This window comes from Nesoenas mayeri (genome assembly GCF_963082525.1).
Source record: "Nesoenas mayeri genome assembly, chromosome: 13".
Lineage (NCBI taxonomy): Eukaryota > Metazoa > Chordata > Aves > Columbiformes > Columbidae > Nesoenas > Nesoenas mayeri.
Genome location: NC_137550.1, coordinates 9267178 through 9290302, shown reverse-complemented (window position 1 = coordinate 9290302; position 23125 = coordinate 9267178). Strand labels below are relative to the sequence as shown.

General features: G+C 40.3%; 1 protein-coding gene across 1 annotated transcript in view; it reads right to left on the bottom strand.

Annotated features, from left to right (window-relative positions):
* Positions 1-23125, bottom strand: part of COL4A6 (collagen type IV alpha 6 chain) — a gene marked incomplete at both ends in the record, with an annotated part of 120696 nt that overhangs the window by 62617 nt on the left and 34954 nt on the right. Inside the window, one exon of the mRNA XM_080352543.1 lies at positions 14811-14894. Within this exon, the coding sequence (XP_080208669.1) occupies positions 14811-14894 (84 nt within the window). The remainder of the gene's footprint in view (positions 1-14810; positions 14895-23125) is intronic.

Below are 23125 nucleotides of genomic sequence, written 5' to 3'. Positions count from 1 at the left end.
GGTCTGACAATGTCAACTATTGCTGACGATGACACAAGCAACAGCAGGACAAGCTGGCCATTTGAGCTTCCTTCTCCCACAGTCTCTCTCTCTTTGTATTTGTGTTGCAAGCTTCAATGTCTCCCCAGAGCCCTTCTGACTGTTTCTGTTGCTGAGAACTCACATACCCAGAGACTCTAATTTCAGTGCTGCACTCAGTAGTTAACTGAGTACCAGCAGGGCTGGAAAGCTTGCCCTGTGCAACCTGGTTGTACTCAACTCTCGCTGTGGACATGATGCTATCCAGCTGAACCAAGGGTGACCACAGAGTATACTGTCCTCAGTGGAAATAAAAAGGCTCCATGATAACAGGGGGAGTGACAGCAAAGGGACACACTGAATTGCAGGGACATTCAGCTGGGAGATCCCATCAGAATGCAAGTCCTTCCTGCTCCCTGTAGGTGACTGGCACAACAGACAGTCCTTGGTCACTGTTCTGTCAGGAGAAATGAAAAGGTTACAGCTCTCACAACAGGTCAGCTGAAGACCAATGACATTAACAGATCCAAATCTCACTACTATTTGGAACAAGGAACTCAATTCTATTCAACTTCAGCTCTGAAAAATCTCAGTCTAAACTCACAACTACTTGCTAAAGACAATTCAGATGGGACCAAGAGCAGCCACAATTTCTGAGGTATTAAAAATGTACCTTTTCCTCCCAGAAAGAACTCCTCATTCCCATGTTACTATCCTTCAGAAAGAAGCCAATACATTTCCTCTCCCATCTCTTGTATTAATTCTGTTCATCTACCATAAAATCAGCTCATTTTTGCATGGCCTTGGGATTTGAGACAGGGTGAAAATACCATAATTCTGTCAGAGCTTTTTCACAGGCAAATTTTCATATGCACAGTAAAACCACATTGGCCACAATGCTCCTTAACTAATCAAACACTGAAGAGCAGCAGCTTCTTTACAGGGGATATTTCTATCGCTGATCTGTTGAGGGGATGGAAAAGCAGCTACAAGTCCCATGGAAGCATAAAAAGTCTTATAACTCTCCTGTTAACAGTTTACTTTACATCTATTCTGATACCAACATTTCCACACACAAAATAAGTATGTGAGAAATTATTTGATCCGCTTTGACAATTTACCTTTAATATCTCAGAGAATTATTTTAAGAAGGACAGGCATGAAGTAAATTATTTTACGCTGCCACGTATCTTGAACAGGGCTGCTCAGCCTTCTGGAGATGGTCATTTGCCCAGAATGGCCACAAAAACACAAAATGGCTTCTCCAAGGTCCTCTAAGACTTTAATGGCCATAGTCCACAGCACTGAAAGCGATCCCTGTTAACATAGTTGGCTACCAAGATAATAACAGAAGCCAGTTGCACCATATGCTTTCCAATATGCAATAACAACAACAAAATGATTTAAAAAAATCCTACAAACAGGGCTTTAGGCTTCAAGTCAAATATTTTTATCTATTAGGCTTTACTCATAAGTAACCCCAAAGTACAAAGAGGAAATGTGAACCAAATGCTGCGCTTGTTAGTAAAGCATAAGTGAAAAAAAATTCATTATATGTATGCCAGACGGTTGTTATCAGAGGTAAGTCAGTATTTCTCAAGGATCTTTATTTTTGTTTGTCAAAGTTATTTGTTTCTATGTCCAGTTAAAACAGACAAAATTTAATTAAATGCAGGATTATTTAAAGAGGATTTTTTTTTTTAAATAAAACACACTCCTACTTCCATTTCTCTTGTGCCAAGAGCTGCATTTGGTGAAAAAGTCTATGATAGAAAAAAATAAGAAAATTCAAGACTATGTAAACTGCATTTTCTTCTGCAGGCCTTTAAACACTGAAATATCGTTGAAACAGACACAACGAGCACCACAGATGCTCAGAAGTCATTATGACATTTTACAAAATAACAATAAAAATCCCAAACCCATTTTGCAAGAGCAAGGAAACCACTTTTAAATGCTTCTCCTGATGTGGCACTGCAAGTCACAGCCTGGGAACGTGGTGGAATTGTGCTCCTCAAAGAGGAGGTCTGGAAAACATCACATATCTGGAGCTTTCAAAGTAGCTTGTTGCACAAGATGGAACGGCCATTCAAGCTTCACCACCCTTGAGGGACACATAGCTTGCTTTTTTCTTCAGGGTAAACTACACTGTGATACAGTAAGACATGAAAAAAACCCACTATCCTTCCTTCTCCCCACCCATTCCTGTTTGCCCATCTGCTAGAAGAGAAAATCTTCACCTCTTTGAAGTAACTGAACTGACCGAAAGCTCAACATCAGGAACTTGTGTTTGTAGTGGGCAGCACACAGAGCCGTCCCTGAAACCTCCTCCAAGGAAACACCCTGCACCGAAGCCTGTGAAATGTGATGGACGATGTCCTGAAATGCCACATTTACACAGCATGGTCATGTTATCACAGAGGCGCCACCACTATCACTGATGGGCTTGACCTTGCCCACCAGTGGGTCCCTCTTGGAGCCAACTGGGCTCTATCAGACATGGGGGAAGCTTCTGGTATCTTCTCACACAGGCCACCCCGCTACCAAACTTCGCCACGCAAACCCAATACAACATGTAAACGCGGTACACCTGACACATGCAGAATATGACACCTACATTAACACTGTGAAGGAAACCCTGCCTGCTTTCTGGCACACCACCATAAGCCAAACTGTTATTCACTCAAATGTTCTCAGGAGTTAATGCACATTCTGGCTGATAAAAATGGTTAGAATAGATTAGTTCAGGTTTTAGTCCTGATGTTAGAAAAACAAGTGAAGTTTAATTATTTCACTGCTCTGGAAAAAGTCTGGAGATAACAATTATGTCATTTATTGTTTCAAGAGAAAACATTAAATCTCAGGAAAATTTCCTTTAATGCCCCAGGAACACTGATCCAAGCCGACAAGGAACCACCGGGTGTCCCGTTGCTAGTTTTGTAATGGTTTTGGATTTACAGCTCAAGTGCAGCTGGAGTTATACAGGGAATGACCACCTGCTGCCTTGATTTTGCATGCAGACTTTATTTATTTATTTTGAATTTGCTGTGAGACAGGCTGGCCTATATTTCCACTGCTAAGGGTATTCCAAATGTTGAGATCCTCCAAAAACATTTTGTACTGTTAGGAAGACATGTCCTAATTAAAATGAAACAAGAACAACCTCTTCTGTTATCTTCTCTTTCACATGTCTCTAAGGTTGGAAAGCAAATATATTCCAGAAGAATTAACTATTTTCAGAGGTCCCTTATTAAGGAGTACAGAGTGCTAACTTTTAAAAGTTTTATTTTAAAAGACTTTTCTATTAAGTCACCTACTTTCCTGAAAATACAGTTAAGTAACAGACTTAACTAAAACTTGAGAAAACATATAACTAAATTCTCACGGAATGAAAATGCTTTGGAGCACCAGCTCTCTCCTACTCTATGTCTGTAACTGCTCCACACTGCGGAACTTCCCCCATCTCAGCTGGGATCCTCAATCATAAAAGAAACGCCACAACAGCATCATGCAGGTATTCAGAATGGCCACCACAGTCAGTAGGTATCAAGCTTCACAAAGAAGAAACAAAAGCTGTTTAAAAATTGGCTAGAAAACAGCCATTACCTATATTTCTCCTGTAAGAATATCCTGAATTCCATTCCAGTTGTTCAAAGTGTGATTCGTGATGACAGGGTGAGCAGTCCTCGGTACATTTGTACAACTACATTAAACAGTGTTCCCAATGAAAAGATCACTGCGATTCGCAGGAAGGGCAGAGTGAGGGCAAACATTCCTGCACAGCTCCAAATAATCGGGAGCTCGTGTGCTGCCCACCTCCCAGGAAACCTGACACAGAATACAAGCGGTAACTTCTGCACTTCTGAGAGTTATATCACTGTTCATCAATCCAAACCAGCAATCACTGCAGTTCAAACACCTCTTTGGCTCTACGACCACCATTCATTGTCTCTAGCGCACAGGTACAATCTGAAAATATGCTTTATAGAATGACTCTGCCTCGCACAGCACGGGCTCTGCATGCACACTCTGAGAGCTTCAGTTCTTTTACACAACCAGAGATTGCTTTCTAATAATCCTTCAAAGTTGTGCATCACTTGTACTGTGTTTATTATGGATTAAAATGAGACATTTCAAAATTACTTTGACTTTTTGTTTATCAGTTTTGGCAGCACACTGCTGTGTTTTATTTTGTTTTTTAAAAAAAGGACAAAAAAAAAAAACCTTGCAAAAAATCACCCATTATTAAGAACATTCATACCCAGGCTACTTTTCAGACTACTGAATCGCTCCTTTTTCCAAAACAAGTAACTGGATGAGATACCTGGTACAGCTCAAGTATCCCTTTCTTTTTGCAGTTCGCACCTTCCCTCCAAGTTTTCCATGCTGGCAATTCCACAGAAGGTCGAAGAGTATGAAACACGTCACCCATAAAGTCAGCTTAACATTAGATAGTTGTGAAAATACACTTGTTCTATTTAATGGATTTATGACATACGAGGTTGAGGGAAAAGTTGCTCCTTTTCTTTACCTTGTTTTAGCAGGATCTCTCTTTTCCCACACTTACACTGGGGAGTCTCTCAGCCAGGATCTCTCAGAACCTGCCCTTTTGCCCTCAGCCATGCGGTGCTCTCATTCCAACACACAAGCTCAGGATGCACCATCCCCACCTACAACTTCCTCCTCTTCTCTTAGGGCTATATGGTCCATCCATTTATAGCTATTTTTATACAATTTATGCTTATAGCCATATTCTTAGCCAGAGCATTCTAGATCCTGCACGCTATTCATTCACCTCTTATTCCCACAATGTTCTGTTATTTGGATGCTCCTTTATTTGTCCAAAATAAAGCCATCATTCCTTTTTCTTATTAGTCACATCTCCCACATGAGATGCCTATTGCAATAACAATCACTGGTTTCCCTTTCTTTCATTTTCTTTGCCATCAAGTGCTTTGGAAGTCAGCCCTGACGTCTTCCTGGACACCAGCAAGCGTTCACAATCCTCATTCATAAGGATACAACTTCTCCCCGTTCTCCTTGCCTATCATTCATGAACAAGCTATAGCATATTTACAGCAATATTACATTTATTCTAATAATCCTTTGTGATGTTGATGTTTTGTCATAGATTAATATTTTCAGACCAAACAGCCCATTGAGGAAGCCATCTTTTGTTTTCAACTTATCAGACAGACTCTGTCACACAGAAGATCAGGTGACACACTCCAAAATCCTCCAGATCATTTTAAGCAATGAAAACTAATTCTGAAATAAACTTTTTTGCACGAATAATGCACACATGGCATTGTGATTCAGACTCCCTTTGCTTGGTTTTTCCCTTCTTGTACTACCTTTTCCAAACTCAGAGAGTGCCTGGTTACTTCCATTAAAGGCACAAGAGGTGTCATATACTGAAGTGAAAAAGCAGCATTAACCTATAGTTACTTCAGAGGTCCTACCCTTTCTTGTATAGATATACATATCCTTTTCTCTTCTGAAGCAGGGAAACCATCTCTAAACAGCTCTTCAACCTCGCTCACCATGATGAGTGGAGAAATGTCAGGATGTTCTCTTCCGAAATCTATAATCTCCTATCAGAAAAAGCCGCAATTCACACCAAAAATACTGCACAGTTTTCCCCCAAATCAGGGATTGACAGCTGGCTTGGGGGACCCATGCATTTGGCTTTACTTCCCCCTAATTGGCACTGGAACCTCCTTTACCACTACAAACACAGTCTTGCCTGGTTACCCATCTTCGCTCTCTCTGGCTGAGGGCTCCATGGCTTCCTGCTTGGCTGTTGCCTAATTAAGTTTGCTTTGTGGTAATCCCTGCTCTCGGCTGTTTTCCTGGCTCATGAATCGGCTCCTAACCTGACTGTCGGCCAAATCTCTTAGAACTGGGCCTTACCCATAGACTGGTTCTGCGGTCCTTCTGCTTCCAAGAGACTGACTTACTTGAGAGATCACAATGAAAATCTATGTCACACTTTTTGTTTACTGCCAACGGAAACTCTTCAAGACAGACTCTTGTTTCTGCAAAGGGCACCTCTTCTCATTTTAAGCAGCTTAAAAAATAATTAGTACCAGGAACATTCTGAAACAATTACTCTTAACTAGAAGATGGGCAAGTCTTGAGATGTGGTGAGAAGAGAGAGGTAGGAAGAAAATGAGGTATTAAAGAGAACTTAACCTGGAGAAAAAGGCTAGTGAAACACAGTTCAGGTAGCAAATCCCATACAGAAATGATACAGAATATGATGGATGGAAGTGCCAATTGAGTAATTTCAAGGCAGGATATGTTACCCCTTATTGTTTGTTAACTGCTTGGAGAGGAAAGGCAAAGCCTTGTGCCACTTCTCAGATGTAAGAGGGCATTAATCGTCTCTTTTCAACTGAGACATCATTGCAGGAATCATCAGACAAAAATCCTATAGCTTTTGTTAAGCAAAAGCCCAACTAGACATTCATATGTTCCAAAGACTCGTGTTTGCTTTTCCTGTCCTGGGCAGGACACCAGAGAGTTTCTCTTTGTACAGGAACTCTGAGTTGTCTTCCTGACTGCAAGGTGAAGGATAGGAAAAAAACAAAGAACATTTGCAACTCTTCACCTACTGTGAATAAATGAACCAGCAACAGAAACTGAAGAGTCAATATTAGTCCTGTTCTAAGGAGTTATATGGCAAGTAAATCACCACAGATTCATCAAACACTCCATTCTATAGCCAAGAAAGAACAAATTTTATAAAGAAAAAATTTGGATATGGGGATGTTTTTACTCTCCAATATTTAGAAAGCAAGGGGCGTTACCAGGAAACTGTTGTTGAAGTCTCTGGTTTGTCCATATGGATCAAATCTGTAGCACAACTTGTCATTTTTGGTCTTTTAAGAAAGTGCCACCCATCCAAAGCTAAAACAGAAGGCCAGTTGTGGCATGGCTCCAAGGAGAGAGGGAGAAGACTAGTCTGGTTCTGTCTTCCCATCTGTCGACATATATAACATGAAATCAGTGGGAGTGATGCCACTGGCTTCAAGGGGAGCAGAACTTTACCCACCGGATTACCAACAGCAGCTGTGGCAGCTTGTATAAGCAAGAAATTCTGAAGTATCTATTCCCAGGGCAATGTGCATACACCCTCAGCTCACAGTGCCAGCAAAAGAACAGAGAGAACCACGGATTACTGTGTCTTCAGATGAGGAGGATGGATCACAGCACAGACAGAGCAATCCCGCTCTGCCACTACCTGACTTCCAGTAGTCACCTCCAGCTTAAATCCATCCCAGTAACACCTCACTTTGGGCAGCTCAATTTGACAAAAACAGAGCCTTTTTCAGGCTGGTATCTGAAACTATATAACTGCTTCTCAGGCTGAGACAACTCACAGCATTGTAGCATGTGGCAAGGTGCTTTTTAAATGCTCCATTTGCTCCAAAAGCACTGGAACGTCTTTAAAATCCTGGGTTTCAATTCACATGAAGCATGATCACTTGAACAGTGACAGACACTTCTTTGCTGGGCTTTTCCAAGCCATCTGGAAGTGCTCTATGGAGCACAGTTTGAGGACCCATGTTCTGGTTGATTTAAAAGTAAACATGGGCCCCCACTGCAATTACAAAATCTGCTGCCCTTGCAAGCAGATTTAGAAACAGTTTCAGGTCACAGAGTCACCTCAGCCACGCTGGTGATACTGCAATGCTACGGTTTCTGGTTGGTTTCCAAAGCTCTGGAAATCTTCTTAATGGGATATGTTTCCTAGAGTATATTTAGCCTCATCTACTACACATGTCCTTACAGGCAAACTGCAAAACAAATTATGGAAACATGATTTGCTACCAGAGGCTCCTTGGTTATCCTGCTGAAATGCAGTTGTTCACCATTACTGAGTTCTGTGACGTCTGTAGGCAAGATAAGACGGGCGCCTGTCCCCTCCAGAAGTCTTCACAAATGTACTCGAGATTATAAGAGATGATGTAAGACTGTACACAGGAACAGGTTTGGTCTTGACACCCATTGCATAAGGGATACTTTCAAATGCAATGGGATCTGGGGGTTTTTATGCTTTTTTAGTCAGTGCATGGTGTGGTTCTCATTAGGAGGTAAACTCAATGTATTTAGGTTGGGTCAGGAGGACATGTACAATAATTGCTTAATGCTGCATTTGGAAAAGTTAGTTTTATTACTTTAAAAAAAAAATCTTGGCAGTTGTTAAAAAAGCAGCTGGCATATAAGTTGTTTGACTTAACTATTACCTCATTTTCTCTCAAAATATTGCCAAAACTTCTTAATGACAGTGAACAGATGGTCAACGTTTTTCAACATTATAGATAATCCTCTTCCCAAATCAAACAATGCCATTTCATTTATTTAACCAGAATGGGATTTGAACAACAATTAGACATAATTTACATATATTCCACTATTTCACTAAGGGTGAAAGTACTGCAATATTGTCAAAACTGCAACACATCAAGATAATTTTAAACAAAGTATAGTTTTCACATTCACACTTGGAGGAGAAGGGTCTGGTTGCTCAGAGTCCGGCAGACAGCAGAGCAGCCTGGCTGCCTAAGCTGCTCTGCACAGCTGGGTACGCTGCCTCTGCCCACCTTAGAGTTCAGCCTCAGGGATCACACAATCAGCTGGTGTAGAAAGAAGGCTAAGGAAAGGAGAGAAATCAGACAGGCTGATGAAGTCTCTTACTTAGACATACATGAAAGTCCAAGATCTTTCATCTTCAGGTATGACTAAAAGACACAAAGAGATGAAACACAGGAATGCAGGTCGGGACAAGGGTTTGTAAGCAATATTTCCAGACACCAGTCAGAAAGGAAACTACAGCTGCTTCTGCCGTACCCAGAAGAAAGTGACCTGAATTGTTCATGTGTAGACAGGAAAGGAATAGAATTGGATGTATTGTAGAGAATTACAGAAATTGGTTATAAGCTGGCAGGGAGAGTCAAGTCAAGGATGGCATCTAACACAGCTGATTAAGTGAAACAATGCTGGTGTTGACAACAGCAAAGAGCAGGAGGAAAAGGAAGACGCGGTTCAAAACAGGACATTGGCTTCTGGAACTGTTGCATCTAAAGTGACAGGGAGACATTTGTAAGGACATGTGTGCAGGTCTGGTGAGACATACAGCTGATGGCAGAGGGAGAGAAAAGGAAAACAACTCACTACATTGAGACAGTGAATGAATGAATAAATAGAAGAATAGAAGAGTGGAACTGTGAAAGGCAAAGGAGGGAAAAGTACTGAGGCCTAGTTTGTGAACCAGATGCGAGCCCCCGAGGTTTGGATACAAGACGTTGTTAAAGTCTTTTCAAAGAACACAGTGCAGCAGTTGGACTGGAGGTTGCCTACAATGCAAGTGGAAAGGAAAAACCTCCAGCAACAACAGTTGCCAAAGCCTGGAGGTACAATCAGAGATTGTGACAAAAGATACAAACAGTCCAGTCCAAACTTTTGGGTTCTTGCACAACAGGGAAAAAATAGTTGGCTGTACTTATCTTCTAATAGAAAGGATGCTGGAGAGAAATCTTTGGATGCAGGTAACAAGGAGAGAAAGCCAGGAACCATGGCTTCACAGATGTTTTAACTGGATGGTAAAGAATGACTCTAGTACCAAGCAACATTGCATTCCCACCTGAATTTCTAACCTCCTTGTCTGAGCTCACACTAACTAGAGAACTGACTCCATCCTGTATATGAATTCAGTGGTATTTGCTACTGTGTACTGTCTTGCTTGACCAAGCTTAAACATATTCCAAGAGCCAGTGATGACAGCCACTGTTAAATGGCCAGAATTTCTCAAGATACTACAATGCAATCATCCCTCCTTCTCCTGGATGTGAAAAGATCTTTACAAAAACTATATAATGATCCTGGTACTCCCTTTACCACGCTGATTATCTAGGGTTAGTACACTAAGGTTGTATCTTGGCACTGTCAGTTTGAAGGAAACATCAACATCTCACAGTCTGGTTTGATTTAATTGGTACAGTGGCCTCCCTGCAGGCCACGAATATTGAAATGGCATCACTGTCCCACAGTGCTTGTTGAGCCAGGCAGTAAGAAGCCACATAGAAACAGGGAGAAGTTTGAACCAACGGCTTAACAGAATGTTGTCTCCAGCAAATATGTTTGGGTAAAACACTTCTGCAAGAAAAGATTTCATTTTGTTGAGTTAACACTTCCAAAGAAATTGTGTTTCATCAGCAAATCCCTAAACTGGTCCAATTAGAGTGTTTAACCAGCCACAGCAGAATTCAGCAAACATTGTTAAAAAAACACAAGTTGTAATTATTACAATTTCATAGCAAAGAAATGTCAACTGATCTTCAACAAATTATCACAAGAGAGGCACTATGTACATCCAGCATTAAGCAGAGGGGATTAATTCCAGACAAAAGTCAATCTAGGATCTCTTGCCAATGCAACACTAGTTTATGCTAGATAACAATTAGATTAAATCATCCAAAGTTCTGACCTCAGGTTATGCTGTTCACTGCATGGATATTGCATAAGAATATATACAGTATTTGACATGATCGCATATCACAGGAAAAAATGAAATATAATTGGCAACATCAAGCTCTCCGGATTTACAGCAATTCTATGCTGTAAAGCTGCCTCTCTGTTGAATAATTTGTGGAGCCTTGGAAATGATTTCTAATTTGTTTTCCCTTCAGATCCTTTCTTTTGATGAGGGGGGTGAGAACAGGACTCAGAATTAAAAAATGAGAGATCAATATCAGCTGAAGAGCTCCAGCACATATCGAGCAAAGTTTAAAACAAATCCTAATATTATAAATTCTAAGAGAAGTGAACAGGCATCAGGAGGAGGTAATACATGCGGCAAGGACTGTGCCTGCTAGTTTGTCTTTGTGAGTGTTTGAAAGTAGATGACAGTATATAAAAACAAAGCCAACACCATCATAAACTAATGCAAAATGAGCTGAAGAGATGAAATGGTGCAGGCCTTCTACTATTTAGCACTTCTTGAAACTCTGCAAACAGGGAAAATGCCCTCCTGGTTACTGCTAACTTATCCACAGTGCATTTCTTACCAAGACAGCATGAAATTTTCAAAGAGCATTATCCCTGCCCATAAACTGTGGATCGAACAGTGAGAAAGGGGAATGAAAAACAATTTTAAACACATTAATTTTCTTCTGCCTAATCTTCTTCCACAAAATGTTCTTGCTGCAGATCACTCACCTGCACTGGAACCATACATATTAGAAATCCAGCCTTTCACTAGACAGAGACTAGCATTGGAATTTACATTCACTTCCTCACACTATAATTTAATTTGGTTGCTTTTTCCACCTTCTCTCTTGTGCTTCATAGTTTAATATAAAGTGCTGTTGTGAAAGAGGTCTGTATGTAAGACTTGTGTGCAGAAGTGGGTTCAATAAGTGTGAGTTTGTGTTCAGACTGCCTCTCTTTGCAAGAAGATTGCATGTACCAGGGTCCGTTTGGGTAATTCCACTATTTCTGCAGACTTCCTTTCAAAACAGCCTTGTTGTACCAGTCTGAACACTGAGATCTCAGCCGGCCAGAAGAACGGGAGTAAGGCCACAGATTTAGAAATCCCATACATTCACCTAGAGACTCCAGCTGTAGGTAGGGCCTCCCATAATCTGTGTCAAACTACCTGGCATTTTCTTTACACAGCATTATGTCAGATTAAAGTCAGTAACAGTTCTAACAACGCAGTTTAGAGGAAATGAATTCCAAAATTCCTGGAATTATAATTAGCCAAAATCAGTTTGGTGGGCTGCCCCTGCTATTACATTTACTCTTAAACTGTTGTATGACCTGTAAGCTTAACCAGATATCTTCTTGTGCACTTAAGTACTAAGAGCCACATACTCAGTTTAACCTTTTGATTTCACCGCTGAGAAAACCTCCAGAAGGGTCCTCGCTGGAACCTTTCAGTAAAGGTAACACTTCCCCGCTAAGAACTGGACTTATGCACAAGTCACTGGACTGTCACCCATGAATCTTTACAAGAATGAACTGATAAAGAGGGGCGAATGGCTACAATGTAGCCCAGGAGTTTTGCCCTTTAATTACACAGAGCCAAGTTTTTCCTTAACTAATTATATACAAGCACCAATTCTGAATCACTGGCTACGGTGAAAGCTGCTTCCATAACAGATTTCTTTTTGTGCAATCTTCACAGTAAACTGGATCACAATTTTACTGAACAGCCTAAAACGGGTACCAGCCAGTATTATGGCTTTTCAAAGCTAATGCTAGTCATTGGGACAATTAACAGAAATGAAATTCTGCTCTTGTAGGAGACGTGCCTCACCACTCTGCTAGAAGAACTCCCTAAGTGGCTGTTAGACAACACTCTACCACTCTTCCTTCTAAAAAGAATTACAATCTGTTCCATAAAGAGCTGGCTCACCTTACAGAGATTAAACTTCTACCAAGCTCCATCTTAAAGATAAGGACTTTATACTTGTTTTCTTCTTTATTTCTTTCTTGCACATGCATTAGAAGTCTATAGTAAAAGCAAGAACCATGGGGGTTCTACATGCCTACATCCCATTTCTAGAAATATCTTTCACTAATCAGGCAGTGGGTCATAGGCATTTTTGACATTTTTATTGCCAAAAAAAATTTCTTAAAGTATCTGGTCAGAAATAAGTTCATGACGACTTGGTTTGATCAGAAGTGCACTCAGGGAGGAGGACATTTAAGGACACTGCCTATATTATTTTCATTGAACTGTCAGCTTATTGTCATTTTCCCTGGGCTTTTAAGCTATTTTTTTCTTTTAAAACGAAAGCTTAGCTTTATTCTGACCTGGTTAATTGTGCAAAATTGACAGCTGAATCTTTTCTTTAAACAAAATATGGACTCAGGGCATTGGCAAAGTCCCATCTCCCATTTGCCTGTTCTGAACTTACAGGTTTTGCAGCAATGGAGGAGAAGGTCAGCAGGAAGCCAAGGAATTAGCCTCAGGCTGTACAGTCTCCTCCAAGAAACAAGCTGTGCTGTAGGATACATAATCATAGCATCCCCTTTCCCAGTTCAGCCAGTCACCTCCTTATCCTCTGGCATGGCAGGACTCCAGTAGCTGCCTGCAGATGTCCAAGAAGGTGTCAGCAGGGCTCAGGATGGCTTGATGGAAGTAATGTTGTAAAAAGGAAAGATTACCACTTCCAGCAGTCAGTTCACTCCACAGACAGGTCTCAGTAGGTTGGAACGCGTGTTTAAAGGACTGAAACTGCCTACCGATACAGGTCACATAAGAAACAAGCTAAAGGCCAAATGAGTTCTCAGGTCAGCAATGAAAACAGCCTAAAATCTTTGTGACATCTTAACAAAAGAGATGCCAAGAGCTCAAACTGCAAGGTCAACAGTGTTCTGGCCAGTTCAAACAATCAAGTTGAACCCCGGGAATGTAAAGAGACAGAAGAATGATGCCCATTGCTATCTAAAGGCCAGAGCATTTACAGGATATTGTGTTCCAGAACCAAACTAGGTCTGTTCCTTACTGTATCGAATCATAAAAGGTATTGAGCAGTTGGCTTTAGCTCATATTCTAGGTTATGTTTAGAACTTCCTTGCAAGGTTCTTCCACTTATCTGTTTAGACATGCTTTCACCTTGTCACAAGATGATTTGGAAGAACTTTTATATTTCCAGAGCAAACACATCATCATTTATCATTTAAGATTTCATGCTTAAGTCTGTCTGCAATTAGGGAAACATTTAAGCTCATGCTGGTGATCATTTCTAAATAGTAACATTTTCCTAAATTCAGTCCTAGAAAGTGATGCCTTTAATTTACCCATACTGTGCCACTGAAATACAAGGAAAAAAAAATAATCTAGATTTCTAGTATTTACATAAGACTTAAATTCTTTTGTTTTCCCCTAGAGTATGACTTTTCAATACGATTTCAACAAGAATAACTGCTTTATTAAACAAGACAACTAGCATTATTTCCCTTCTCCTTAAGCCCTTCCAAGTTAATTCTTCCAAGTACCTACAACACAGCTCTTCCCTCCTTTCATTTCCATAAGCAAAATTTATAAGATTCATTTTGATACATGTTAAGATAATGTTTTCTTTTAAGATCTCTAAAGTAAGTACATCGTGTTTGGACAAAAATTAACATCGTAATTGAAGGCAGAGTGAAGTCAGCAGCTCTGCATTACTCTAAGATAGGAAATAACCCAGTCACATGAAGATAAAAGTTATAATCCTTACATATAATCAAAAGATATAGAAGATTTTTACAGAAAACTTGCTTAAACATTTGGCTGCTTCAAATGCAGACTTCAGAGAGAGGCTGGAGCTAAACAAAGGACTTTCTGAAAGGGAAATGCTTTGATTCATTTAGAGTTTTGTTCCTTCATTAAAAAACACCAAAGTCAAAAACACTTCCACAAACAAATAGAAGCAATTACAGTAAGGACTGGGCAAAGTCTGTACTGGAAGCCTACACTGCTTTGATTTTCCTTTTTAATTGTTGTAATCTACTTAAAAACCATCTGACTTTTTTGAACTAGAGCTCAGATCACAAATAAATGAGATTCCATTGAAGATTCATTGCAAAGCTAATAATTTGTAAACCTTTAGAACAGCTTTTGAAATCTTGGCCAGGGACATTTGAAATGCAGATGGTCTTCATCATCTCTCTTATTTTATGAGGTCATTAGATTGAGAATTACACATATTAGCTTGGGTTCTATTTATTTATTTAGTTATAAAAAGATTGATAAGAGACAAAAGGAGTAGTTGTATTAGTGAAAACAAGCTTACCCGTGCACCCTTCTCTGGAAAACACTTGCATCCAGCGCTGCAATCGCGGCCCCCACATGGTCCACTGTAAGACTTCTTTCCACCCTATTTGGGAATAAAAAAAAACAAACAACAAACAACTTTGAATATGATAACTACTTGTCAGCTGACGATCTTCTTTAATTACAATGCTTTGTTCCAGCACTTTTCACCTACGTTATACTTGTCGTGTGAATTTACCAGGAAGTGGCAAAATACAGTTACATTCTAACTTCTCCATGACTGGGCCATTTTCAGAATCACCAAACAGACAGAAAACGTAGGTTTAGAAATCCTCTGAGGATAAGTGAACTTGCACAAGTTGGTGCTATTCTGCAAGGTGACGAGTGCTTTCTAGGGCCACCTAACCCCATAAAACTAGATGATGTTTTGAGATAGTACAGTATTAGATGAGGACCACAATTAGTAATTAGAACGTGTGCCTTAGCCATCCTGTGTACACACGTATCTCTATGGCAACAAGAACCACCAAGACAAATTTAACTTTGTGATCTTTGCACATTCGAAGAGCAAGGAGCTGTGATCCGAGTCACAAGAACAGAGAAACTCCCAGATGAGAGATGTTAAACTCAGAATAGATGTGCAATAAGACAGTAGGCAACCAGCGTGCATCTGGATTTCATCTGAAAATACATTCTGAATTTGCTGTGCTAGCATTACTTATTAAGGATAATTTAAAAGTTTATGCAAATCTGAAGTCTCTGTATCACAAAGTTAATTCCCAGCTAGCACAGATGGTGACAGTACAGGGAAGTCAACTACATGAGTTCAGTTTAGGTAGTTTGACCCTTTTCCTCATCAGGCTTGAACCGCTGAGCTGCCAAAAGCCCTGCGGCACTACTGACAACACTGTAACCGTCCCGGAAAAAAGCTCAGGTTAGTGTTGAAATTTAGCCACTCACCAAGAACACCCATCGCTAAGGAAACTTCATTCAAGTGTGCTCAGGTGCAGTCCCTCGGGTTTAGAACTCAGAATGGAATGAACTTTAAGGCTTCCCCATACCCAAGGTGACCAAACTAAGTGCTGTGAAACAAGTTCAGACTGGAACTGAACATTTCCTTACAAAAGCATCCACAGAAAATATTTCTAAAGCTTTTAAAATTTCCTCTACAACTGTTGGTGAGGAATATGACAAATGAAAGATAACTGATGCTTATCGTGTGCTTCTGAACTTCTCTGCACCAGCTTTCTCAAAGAAAGTAACTAGTCTGACATCACTTGATAAGTTTTCTGCTAAAGGTAAAAAAAACCAACCCAAAATCTCTGTATATCCTGATGTTTGCACCATCTTGCTGAATTAAACACCTCTGGTTTTAAGGCAGTGTAGAATGAACAGATACTAACAAAAAGCCTTAAATCCAACCTCCCATACCTCCCTAGCTTGAAGGGAACATCATCTCTTGCTGCAAAACAGTCATAACAACCTTCAAGCAATTCTAAGAGGCATCAAGTGCAAAAAAACCCAAGCAAACAGTACTTTTGCAAAATTTTTGGGCAGCTTTGTTCAGGTAAGACCCCATTAGATAGGAGGCCTTTGAACTACCCGTTAACATACTGTGGTAGGAGGTAACACAAGACTTGAGTGGAACAGAAAGAAGCAACTCAACAGGATACACAATGCAGACAATTCTGACCCCAGGCAGTGGGACATAAAAGTAAGCTTAATTCAGTAAAAGGAAAAACAAACCAAACAAAAAGGCAAAAAACCCCCATATCTACAGGTTATGTAATGGACTCTAAGAGCATCTCCAAACTGTCTGCTCAGACAAGCAATGATTGGCATGAACTTGAGTCTGCCATGTACATCAGCAAGGGCTCAGTGAAACCAGAAAATCTGGTCCCTGTCTTAAGAGACACACTGCTGAGAGGTCATTTCTGGCCAAAAGTGGTAACAAGGCTTTAGGATCTGGTTCTAAGAAAACTTGAAGAGTGAAGTGCACCGAGACACACCTTTTGCCATGATTACATGCATATTTTGCAGTGGAAATTTGCACTCATTGCCAGCCAATGTATACCTCATTCCTGACACTTAACCTTATGGTTACACTCTCAGCAGACAGCTTTGTGCCTCCAGGGAATCAGATTATGCCTTTGCAGACATTTATTCAACCTTCAATTCTTCAAAGTTTTTAACTCCCAAATAATTTTTTTCTCCAGATTATTCTTTGTTCCAAGAGTCATGAGCATGAGGCTCTGGGTGCTCTGGCTCTGTTAATTCTGCTTGCCTTCTAGGAGTGAAACTTGATTTCTCCGCAGGTCTGGATTCCCCCGAGGTCACTGCCTTGCAACAGCTGCTGGCTCAGGGCACTGCAGCTCACCTTGGCAGAAACGCCCTGGCTCGGAGGGCAATCAGCTCCTTCCCAGAGATGAAGGGACAGACAAAAAGCAAATATTCTTTCCATGCCCACTGCTTGTGCCGCCGCCCCCCATGGTGCTGTGGTTAGCAAATACGGTTCTAGTCAAAATCCCACTGAAGTCAAAAGAAATCTTTCCATTGAATTTATTGGGAGCTGGATCAAACTCTCACTGAGGTTTATTAAAAACTGAAAATATGTCCCTATTCTGTGTAAAATTGTGTTCACAATGTATTTCTAGGTTCCTTTTCACAGCATGCGGAGTCGTTTGCTCAGTTATGAATGAAAGCATTTGGAGAGGAAGCAAACCAAAGCCAGTTGGCTTCAAACCAGGTGTTACATATCCTAGAGTATTTCATTTAGGGGAAGTAGCTGACATCAGACACTCCAATGCTACTTAAATAGCAAACAGCCATGTGCATAATATTTATGAATACAAGCCATATGTATATGACAAATCATATGAATAAAGGTTGCATATAAGATTGTAGAGCATAATGTTCTCTTCTGAAGAGGTTTCTTACATTTTTCCATTCAAAAGTATGAATGCATAGGTCATTCAAACATTTATAGATTGTAGTCTGAATGTTTAAGCATGGGCCCTTCATATGTTTTCTGTGTATGTATTCACAGAAGAGGTTTTTCCAACTACTCTGAAATATTTCAGATTGATGAATACGGCTCCTCAGAAACAATAAGAATTAAAGAAATAAAGGTACTAGTTATAATGGTGTGACCGTTATAACTGAAATTAAACTATTTTATTTTCATTGGCTAGAAGTAGACCAAGGTTTTCAAAACAAAACAGAAACACAAAATAGTAGCACTGTTAAAAATACATTCTCTGTGATTTAAATAGATGTAATATAAACTGATTAACATACATACTGATTTTAATTGAGTTATTTCACGTTTACATAAGAATCAGTAGCATTTCAACAAAGGAAAAAATGCTTTAAGATTTATTGATATGAGTGAGAATCCACTTTTGAAAGACATTCAAAACACGAGTCAGTGTGAGGCCAGCTTTCCTCTCCTGCTTCTAGTGTCCCTGCAGCAAGCAGCCCTGGGCAGCTGATCCACTCGGATGGAGCGCCATGCGAATCTTTCCATTGACTTCAGCTTGCTCTGGAGCGGGGCCAAAGAGTAACGAAACCCAACAGCTGTGGTGCCATCAGAGGTGTCCCAGACTCACCGTCATTCCAGCTTCTCTAGAGCAACACACGGGAGCACAGAATAGCTGCAAATGATCCCAAAGGCCTCGCTTGCAAGTCCAAAGACAACTGTACGTGCAGCACAGGCCGGAGTAAACCTACCATGGGACGGCAGCGGGAGATCTCCAGGGAGCACAGCTCAGGTGCATGAGCTGGGGCCCAATTTTGCCCCAAAACTTCTGCTCTGGATCAGACTCAACTGCAGAAGGCTGGAAATGGATTGGCTGAAGACAATTATCTCCATCTGCCAGGAAGGTGAACCCACTAGACAGCAGAAGAATGCAACGAAGGAACGTTTTGGGAAAGGACAGCAGCAAGGTTAAAAACATCTTTAACACAAGGAGGTTATAGTAGCACTGTCGGCAATGGGAAAAACGGAAACTTCTAGAAAATAATGGATTCTAAGGAAAGCCAGAACGCAAAATTGGAGGATGTAAAGCACACTGAAAAAAACAGCATGCCTGTGGTAAAAGAGGAAAAAAAGATAATGCCAAAAAAACAAAGTAGAAGAATCTCACACTTGCACAAGATATGGCAGGGATGAAATTTTTTTCCCCAATACTTATTTCCAGTCACTTCCCAACTCCAGTTAAGGACTGATCCAAGTCCAGAGCAAAATCCTAACAAGAAACTTAATCATCAAAAGCTGGCAGTGCAACATAATGAAAACTTCTGAAAAACTTCAAATAAACATCTTTCATATAGTTCAGGATCCTATTATGTGCTGATGACTAATAAGGAAATTATATTTACAGTATCACACATTCAGACACCCTCATAAAATGTCACAGTGAAAAAACTAGTGAAACATAATATCTCTGTTTACTTCATGAGGTACGTAATGCTGCTGTGTTAACCTTGCTCTTTTTAGCCTTCATGGCTTTTAGAAAATAAATTCATTATAACATTTTTCTTTGCCTATTATTCTTTTAGTTGTTGTAATACAGAACTTAAAGCCCAATTCTGAAAACACTTATCCACATGTACAACTCCTCCCTCTGAAATCAGCAGATTCTACTTTGCTATGCACATGTTAATATCGTACATAATTGCCTTACTGACATGAAAGAGCTTCTTCAAGGCTAAAAATCTCTGGAGAAAAAAACCTGATAAGCCAAGGACCTCAGCAATCTCTGCACTCAGAAATGGCAGCATGACCCATCAAAGACAGCAGAACATGATGCAGCAAATGAGTTCAGTAATTCTTCCTAATGCACGAGGTGTCACTGACAGCTTTGCCAGTTAGAACGTACAAAAACAGTTGCTGAGATTTGTTTGGCAGTGAAATCATGAACAGGTGAGAATAAAATTAATCATGTCAGCAAAACATCAGATAAAATTTAAATGCAAATACATTTTTCCCATGAAGAATATCAAGTGTCTGAACTCATTTCAACTTTTTTCTTAGTGAGGTTCCCCCAAACCTTCATTTGATCTGTCTACTCATTTTTTTAAAATCATATTAAGAAATAGGCCAAACCTCAGAACTAATAGGATTTTTTTTCCCCGAACTGGGTGGGGTGTGTAATCAACAAGAAGCAGCAGATGAAGTCCCGAGTAACTACCAAAGAGAAGGATGATATGCAAACTGCCTCACCTGCCGTGTTTAAGAGCTCCTCTGTTTCAGACCACGTTATTGAAGCCGTACACCCAAGAGAAAAAGTGACTATGACTACAGAGATATTAATGACATGGTACAAGCGTGAGTAAACTTTTAGCTGGAATACAGTGCACAGTTTTTGCTACTTTCAAGAAAAATGAACTCTGCACAGGCAGAGAGCTTGAACATCCCTCTGATGAGCAATGTGTGACATAAGAGCATTCCTACTACAGAGTGGGATTTATTTGGGCCAGCAAAATGAAGACTTGGAGGTGATGTAGTGACCATCTATACCTTCAGCAGAAAGGTAAATGTCAGAGAAGCAAACAAACTTTATTTAAACAATGTTCTGGATACCACCCTGCTGCTTAGGAGCATTTTACACCTCTAAGTATCAGTAGCTGAGCAGTGTCACCAGGAAGATCTCTTTGTGGTTAGAATATATAAACCAGCACTACGAGTGCCTGCCAGGGACAGACCACTGGCTTGTCTTATACTAACTAGTTAGAGGAAAGGGCAACAGCAACACAAGAGCAGGTATGTATAAGCTTCCATAAATATATGCAGGAGAAATAAAGTTTTTAAGCAGGGGGTAACATCCTTCCAGTTATAAAGGCAGGAGACTTAACTTTGATGAACTGGTCATCCCTTTCAATGGAGATTGACAGGACACAGTGGCCAGTCCCAGTATGAGACAGGACTCCGTGACTGCCCCTTCTCCTCTGTTGCTATGGCATTTCATGCCGAAGCATCACCTTCCCACCCAGTCCAGCTCCAGCCATCAGCACCAAAAGTATCTAAGAAGGCAAAGCAGTGGGGAAAAAAAAATTGGTGGAAACTGTCCTTTCCACACCTACAAACTTCTCCTATGATCTGCCACATTAAAATCCGGTGTAAAATTGTGACACGCCTGGAAAAGCATTTTTCACTGACAGGATTACAGGCAAAAAAACACACATGCAAAAAAAATCTCTATAGAGTTTAAATATCAACTCATAAACTACAGATAAAGCCAGACTTAAGCCCTTCCCTCATACCGAATACCACCTTATTCTTCTTACAGTCTCACAGGAACGATTGCCCTCCAAACACGACAGCAATAGGAATGTCATATACAGGTTATTCAACGTTAACAGATTTGACTCTGGCTCGGAACAGCTCTATCTTCTGATATTTTTTGGTTTTGTTGATAGGATTACACAAAGCTTTAGATACTTTTTTTTTTTTTCTGAATATTCTATCCGTCAATGGGCATGTAGTTTAGACCAGGCAGTTTATTTACAGCTTACATGAGCAAGCACACAACACAAAGCCACAAGCTTATCTTTTACTGCACAAAAGGTCTTTCAAATGGAGCGATTAAACATGAATTTGTAGCTAAGATACTAATTCATTTTAGGGTTCACTGATTTCTTCAGTTAACTGATGTCCTCAAATATTTTCATTCATTTCACAGAGCTGGCAAGCATCTTTACTGGCAGCTGAGACTAAATGATAGTTACTAATAGAAACCAACCCTTCTCCAATTCAAATGACACATGAGGTTACAAAACTTGGAGGAAATCCTGGCCTAGGGAAACTATAGTGGCAAATTCTGACTGAAGCAATTTCCATCCCATACCCACTGCTGCCAGTGCTGCTGCATTGAAAGTTAGATTTAAAACAAAATAAATGTTAAAGGTCAATTCTTCCACTTCATACACACAGCAAAAATGAACTGATGTCTTGCAAACAATAGATGGGGTTGCTTGATTCACATTTTTTGAGAAACATTTAGTTTTATTCATTGGGTAGAATTTAGAGATAAGGTTTGCAGACTTTCTAATCACTTTAGTAATTTTCATTCATACTAATAATGTCATCAATTTCTGTGAAGGAAAACATTCACCCAGCAAAGGATAACAGCTGCCAAGTACACTATTTATCATATTTGGGGCACACAAATGGCCACAGACCTCACTACACCTGATAGCAGAGAATGGGTGATTACCTGGTCTGAAAACATAAGTAATAAAATTCCAAATAGCGCCAGGTGGTTTAGAAAATCAAAAGCTTTATCTCTGCGGCTCCACTGAAGGAACGTTCCGGCACAGCGGCCAAGGTCTGTTACTGGCTGGGAAGTCACCAGCATCAGCCTCATCCGAGCTTCAGTCAGGAGTTCAGCATCCCCTAGTTATTCCAGCAAACAACCGAGAGGACAGTGCACTGGACCAGCCGCTTTATATCTGAGTGATAAGCACCAATCAATTTTAAAATACTCAGTATTAAGTCAACTATTAAAAAATACTCTATGCTACCCTAATTTCTATGAAGACGTTGTCCACGCTGAGAAAATTTCCTCATCTTTAGAATCCTGTCAGAGATCTTTGTTCTTCTAAAGCATCATCTCCATAACCAGATCCTATTAGACCATCTACAGCCTATAGTACATAACAATACAAATTAGTTTTTTCTATTTTTTAACAGATACACGTTTAGCCAGTCAGAAAGGCTGTGTATGTGGCTGTGGGCACTACCCACATGTAGCCAAGGATCCAAACTCCTGCTGGGCAGGTGCTGGGACAGGTTCTCATTCCCCACACCCTCTCGAGTGGGAGGGAGTTCTGGGCATTAACTTCTCAACACACCAGTGCTCAGGCAGCACATGGAGGTCCCTGAGATCCATTATCATGCAAATGTGGAACAGCTAACAAGGAAAAGTAGAATTATTGCCCCCAGTTGTAGGAAAATTGCTTGTGGAGAAGGGACAGTGTCACCTCGGGGAAAAAAAAAGCCTGCGTGGTCTGTTTGTTGTTTTAATTTTAATTAGTATGGAAAGAGACAACATGAAACTTACATAGAAGTGCTTTTTAAGAGCAGGTTCACATATTGTTGCAGCACATTACACTGAATAAGACTAACAATATTAGCAGACTCTTCTTTCTTCGCACTGCTTTCTATCAAAGCTGGCTATATGTCAAAGGAAGAAGAAAAAGCATTGCCATGGTTCTGCAGCCACACAGAGCTATAAGCCATACAACCTAAAGTAGCGACTCCAAAATCAGAGAAAACTGTGTTATTCATACCATTTAGCACAACTATTTACCAAGTTTGTACCTGCCCAACAG